The 6,240-nt window shown below is 51.9% G+C and overlaps 1 protein-coding gene across 5 annotated transcripts in view; it reads right to left on the bottom strand.

Moving 5' to 3' along the window:
- Window positions 1-300: 300 nt before the first annotated feature.
- The window catches only part of DCLK2 (doublecortin-like kinase 2), a 152,916-nt gene continuing 146,976 nt past the window's right edge, over window positions 301-6,240 (bottom strand). For 2 of the 5 annotated variants that reach the window (XM_012660040.1, XM_012660043.1), the window contains one exon: window positions 301-1,711. In XM_012660040.1, the coding sequence (XP_012515494.1) occupies window positions 1,484-1,711 (228 nt within the window). In that variant the 3' untranslated portion in view covers window positions 301-1,483. Of the gene's footprint in view, window positions 1,712-3,875; window positions 3,959-6,240 lie in introns of all 5 variants that reach the window. The other 3 variants (XM_012660042.1, XM_012660044.1, XR_001138125.1) reach the window with 2 other exon arrangements.

Below are 6,240 nucleotides of genomic sequence, written 5' to 3'. Positions count from 1 at the left end.
CGGGGGAGCAGCCGCCCTGACTCCCCATCTTCCAACTGTCTGCTGTTGGCTCCCTAAGATCCCTCTGGTGTACACTAATAACCCAATTTACTCTTGAGCTTTTGTGGACGAGTTTCTGCACCGCAATCAAACACGCTTCAACCAAGACACATCTCCGTGCGTTCTTCCCAAGCTTCTCTTTCTCTTTCCCCTTGGTGGCCCTGAGACTGCAAAAATCAGACACCGCACCTGCCGGAACCTGGGCCAAAGAGGCAAGCTGCGATCACACACGCCCTTTGCAAGACGACAACACAGAAAACCTTTGCCCATCCCCGATTACCTTTTCTCAAGAGGGAAAAGTTTATTGCAGGTTGGGTACACTTGTAAAAGGCAAAATCTAACAATAGGAAGGAACTCTAAGGGCCCACCGGTTCAGAAGATGAGCAGGTAAAACAAATACACCGATTATGTACAATTATTAAAAAGAGCAGGGTGACGCACAAAAAGGAAAAACTGCCAGCAGCCTTCCAGAGGTTCCAGAGGATGTCCAGGGAGCACCTTCTCGCCCAGTCCTGGCTGTGCCTCGGGTGCGTTTCCTCCCTCACGGTTTGCAGCCCCGCTCCGGGCGAGCAGCAGAGGACGAAAGGAGACACGGGCTGCTCGGGAGCCCGGCTCCTGCTGCCGCGCCCGCAGCGGGCTGAGGGGAGCCTTGCTGATGCGCGGGCGCCAAGCCTTTCATCAAAGCCTAAAGGGCAACTTCGTTGGCATCTCCCGATACGCTGTGGGAAGAACGGGGAAAAACACGTGATGCCTCAGGGAGAAGGGAGCTGCTCCTGGGGTCTGTGCGGATAAACACCCAGCGTCGCCTCAGGCGAGCCCAGCGCCCCAGCCCAATGGCTGCGCTGCTTCGCGGGCGTCGAAAGCACTTCTCAAAGTCTGGAATTAGTGTCCAGCGACCAGATTGTCCTCTTCAGTGCTCGTTTCTTCAGTTGGAAAGTCAGTCCCAGTAACTGCCCTCAGCAGACCAGGGTGTCATGTCACCGCTCACAGGGCTCCCACAAAGGGACAAATGCAGTTCTAAGTCTTTTGTAAAAAACAAAACAACCAAAAAGGAGTACTCTGAGTTAACTTAAATAAGGGAGAGATCTTAGTTCATCCAAAGTGTTTCTATAAAAATGCATTTAATGCTGATAAAAGTGGCACATTCTCCTGGTGTAGCTGTAAAAGGTCCATTGAACTGAAAACAGGGATGACTTGAAACGAGTCACTCCAAGTATCTGTCAGCAAAGCTAACACGGCCTGTGACGTCTCCAGGAACCAGAGGGCAGAGTCCAGCACCGGGCTCCGGGACGCCCGGCTCCTGGTTCCCAGGCAGCCCGTCGCGGAGGCCAACGAACCCGCAGCCAGGAGAGAAAGGCTCTTTCGCGAGGGCGGCCCGGCCCGGCCAAGCAGAAGAGCGGGCTTCCTGGCGCGGCGGCAGCGGCTTGGCCCGTCTGCAAAAGGCTCAGTCTCGGTGGCGGCGCCAGGTCCCTGCCCGCTCACAGCCTGTGGCAGCAGGAGGGCAGGGGGGTGTGGGAGATTCCGGAGGGGCAGCGGCCAGGGCTGCCACCCCAGACACAGGGGTCTCCTCAGCCGAGGGAGGAATTGGAGAGATCTGCTCCATCCCAGGTCTGCTGCTGTCGTGACAGTGCTTACTGCAGAAAATCTGCCCCTCCTTATCTAGAGCCGTGTTCTGAGGAGAAACCAGCAGAGACGACACGTTACCCCGGCCCAGGCTCGGGTCACAGCTACCACGACCAGAGAGCACGACAGAGCATGCATGGGACTCGGAAACAGAAGAGGAGAAATAACATCAAGCTTCTAAGGGAAGCCTTAAAGAAAAGCAATGGTTTAGGGTACCCAGCCCTGGGGAACAGGCTGACCCTGGCCTCTGCTCCTCCCACGATCTGGGCCGGCAGCCCAGGGAAAATGCCATTCGGTGGCAGCTGTCCTCTCTAGCCCTGAGCCGCCTGAGCTCTGACTGCTCTGCCCCTGTCCAGACTGAAGCTCCAAAGAATCCTGAGACAACAGCAAACCCTATGAGGGTGGTCAGTCCTTAATGTTTACCTTTCTAAAGAAAGTTCTGTTACAGATTGAAAAGTCACTCACATGTCATATAAATAAGTAACCCCCTCACAACCCAGTGGCTGTGGAATCGATAAAAGGCCCAGGAATCCAAGATGGAGCCACGCTGTCCACGATTTAGATCCCCGACGGCCTCCTCCACTCTTCTCTCCACGTGAAGGAAGGTTTCGGTGGCCTGACACACGCTGGAAGTTTTCAATCTGCTCAACTCCTCAGGGAGCAGAGAACAGCCACCGAAGTGTGAGGAGATCACCCTGCTTTCTGACCCTGCGCTGGGAAGTGAGACCAAGTCTTCTTTGTTCCTTCTGGGAGCGTTTCTTGCTCGTCCAGGGAAACCCGTCAAGCTACTATCTCCCTGGGTTTTCCAAATATGAGGGAGACTGTAGTTCTCAGGCACCTTTAGCTAAAAGGGACAATGGTCTGGGGGCATTCTGTAATCTAACTACCCTGGGGGGAAATGCACTATAGAGTCTTTCATACTTAGACCAAAAAAAAAAGAAAAAAGAAAGAAAATAATCTGGAGAAAGAAAGAACGACAGGGCTTTCCTCATAGCGACTTGTGTGGCAGCCTTCAGGGCACCTGGTGCCAACTATAAAATGGGAGTTCTCCACAGGCCCTGCCAAGCTCAGGCTGAACATTCAGCAATTTCCAAGGCCAACTCTGATGACCTGGAGAAGAGGTAACTGTGGAAAAGCCCAGCCAGGAGCTGTTTCCAAGCTCCTAGTCTCACAGGAGGCCACGCAGCACCCCCCCCAAAACACAGACGCAGCACCATGTTTTCTACCACGAAATTTCTCCCGGGTAGAAGAAAACAGTGACCCCCCCCCCCACAAGTTATTTCTCCTTTCCTCTTCCTGTCCAGAGAACACGTACGTGTGCCGCAGAAGGAAGCATGGCAGTGCAGTTAGTACATACCGTCGCCTTGGACCTAGTCAGAGAGAAGCAATGCAGGCGGCGGGAGAGGCAAGAGAAGGCAGGAGAGAAGCGGGGACAGAAACTAGACTTACTTTAAACAGAAGCAACATGAGTGAAACAGTTTTGTCTATCTTAAATTAAGGAAAGAAACCCAAATCATTCCCCAATTTCCCTCTAAAAGGAAGCATCATCCCCGAGTGGAGAAAGCAATCCACGTGAATTCATCCTTTCTCAGGGCTGCACTGAAAGATGCCGAGTGCAGCTTTCTCAGTGTTCCCTTTCCTGCCACAAGGTGGCCTCCTGCGGTGTCTGAGGCTGGGGTGAGCCCACCGGGATCAACAAAGAAGCCACCCTGCATGCTAAGGACAGTCAAGAAAATGCAAGGGTGATTCCAAACCACAGGCCTCTCTGAAACCCAAACTGTATCCAATAAAATTATCTTCTCTTATCTCAAAGGCTGGCTGACAGTATACTGTCTTACTGATAAAAATTCATCTTTGGAGATACAGTAGGAGAAAGAGAGCAAAAGCCTTCCCAAAGGCACCCGTCTCAGGCTGTCATGCACAAAAAGATGCTTATTCCACCGAAGTGGAAAACAGCGTTTAGCAGGAGAACCACTGGAAGCCTCCTCCTGTGCACTCGCCAGCCTCTGGTCTGGGAAGGCAGGCAGCGTGGCAAGCTGAGACATTTAAAGTAAAGTTTTCCAAGGGTGCGGCTGGCTGGCTGAAAGGACGTCAGTAGGTACAGGAGCCCCGCGCCAGGAAGGAGCTAAGAGCTGGCAGCGGTGTCAGAGCTCTGAGACAAGCATGCAGACCGCGTTAGGGGTGGCTCTGATCAAGTGCAGCACGTTGAATACCAGGATCCTGCTGCGGGATTCCCCATTGTCTCAACTGGGTAAAGAACGAAACTCTGAGGTGTCTCTCAAACTGTCAAATCAAACTGTCAAATAAAATGCAGATAACAGCATCAACTCAACTTTGTTTCACCTTTATTTACCAATTCCTATCCTATAATTTTGTCACTGCAGCCTCAGGCCTCCACTTTGCAAGAACACCGGGGTGACAGCAGGCAGGAAGGTTCCACCTGTAAGTTACACCGTAGTTGTCTGACGACTCAACCTCAAAACATTCATACGCTATGTCCATTCTCATCAGTATCTGCAGGAAACCATATTGGCCCCACGTACTCTAGTTATGAGGACATATGAATACCAGGGAGAGTCATTTTGAGGTTATTTTTAATATAAAAACATTTAAAACTGTTCCCAAGGACACACAGTAATGGTGAGGACGATGAGGATGAGAACACAGCAGCGTCACAAGCTTCCCCCACACAACCATGCCCCAGACCAGGTCCCGAGGTGGGTAAGGAGCAGCAGGAAGCCCCCTCCTCCCGCCACTTTTGGAGACAAGCACAATTCACGGGCAGCTTTTTGGCCATGGAGAATGGGCACCGCCAGAGTGCAGCTTTACTGATTTCTCCCTTGGGTACTGAATGTGATAATGACATTCAGCAGGTCCTCAGAGCTAACCACCTGCAGAGTTGTGTAGGGAACATGGGGTAGAGGGACCCTGCCAACATGCGCAAAATCACAACTGGACACACGTAAACACACAACTTTTATAATCAACACTGGAATCACAAGTAAGAAAGCGTTGCTCATTCGTACAAACACCCTGTTAAAGCCCAAGGGGTTTGGCATTCGGCTGCTAAACTCCTTCCCCAGCAAGTGCAAAATGCCGCCCGTGAACTGTACCACGTGGGTTGTGTCTGAGGGGAGCTAAGCGTCCTTACCCAGAACAGAGCCTACACTGGGCCATAAGGCAGAACAGCCGATCAGCACCTCTGCCAAGAGTCAGTCACAGAAAGGCTGGGCACAGGCTTTCGGCCACTGATTCCCATCTGAGCCCCTGAATCGGAAGATGACCCGGGCAACGACTCCCTCACGAGTTGCTGAGATTTCTCCTAAGCCCCGGGCACAGGGCTGGGAAGGGTCTCCCTCCAAGAAGACTATGAAGCTTAATTAATACAGTTATTACATTTGGATCCAACAAATCTCTCTTAAGGTTTTTCATTAAACCAATTTTTCATGTTTTATTTTTCTAAACGTTCCCAGAAGCTGCCTCATGACGCAGCGCACAGCCGGGCTGCACACCACTCATCCCATCCATCAGGGCTAGCTCCCCTGAGGGAATCATTCGAAACTGTTCTCATGCTGGGGGCTCAATCAAGATGGTTCTTCTCAAAGTATTTAGGCTGTAATTCTGTGACAACTCTGACTTCCCGGGCTTTCAGCAAAACACTACACTAAAATGCTAGGAAAAACCACAACTCAAGGGCCTTCCCATCCCCAAAGTCCTGCAAACTCAAAACACCCAGTTTGCGAACTCAGGCTTTGCCTGGGGAGGGAGCCGGGGAGCACACTCTCTGACGGGGGTGCAGCTGGGGGTGCGGAGGGCCACCAAATAAACACAGCCAAACCAGCAGGTCTAACAACATGGTGGATGCTCAGCAAACACAGCAGAGCATTTCACATCCAACAGGCCGGGACCGGGACCATGTGCAGGTGTGTGGGTGCCGTGTGTAGGCACGTGGTTTCCTTCCAGTGTCTACCTGGACCCTGCATCTTCCTAGGTAAGGTTCTGGACTACAATGTACCATGAGAATAAGCAGCTGTTTTTCCTCTGGTTGGGCAGGAAACAGACCCTTTCCCAGAGGGTGAGAGGCCCGTCCTGGGCTGCAGTGACGGCCCATCCCTAGCTGTCAGGACCCAGTGTCACTGGGGAGGCCAAAATGTAGGCACTCAGGCGCCCGTCACCTTAGAGAGTGGACTCTCTGGCTCTGGAAGGCAGCCCCACACCTGCTGCTGGCAGTGGGGTGGGGAGGACAGAGATCGCTGCCTGGGAAGCTGGGTGGTTTGTACGTGGGCACCAGCACAGGCAGGAAGATGCTTGGAGCTCCCCGACCCCACAAGTGCCCAGGCCTGGACAGCTGGTGGGGGCACGCTGGCCTCCCTTCTGGCTCAATTTATTTTTTTCTGCCCTATTTTCCTTTTGCTTCACTTAATGTTACTTTTCATTTTATTGTGTTTATGTATTTAGGTAAGCTGCTTTAAAAAACATTTTGGAAAAAGAAAGGGCTGAAAAAATATGGCCATCACTGTTACTGACTTCTCATAAAATTTTACCAACACTAAAAAAATTAATTTTTTTTACTTGTTC

The sequence above is a fragment of the Propithecus coquereli genome, unplaced genomic scaffold, assembly GCF_000956105.1.
Source record: "Propithecus coquereli isolate 6110/MARCELLA unplaced genomic scaffold, Pcoq_1.0 Scaffold65, whole genome shotgun sequence".
NCBI lineage: Eukaryota > Metazoa > Chordata > Mammalia > Primates > Indriidae > Propithecus > Propithecus coquereli.
The sequence above is the reverse complement of the archived record's forward strand: the minus strand, read 5'-3'. Positions and strand labels throughout refer to the sequence as shown.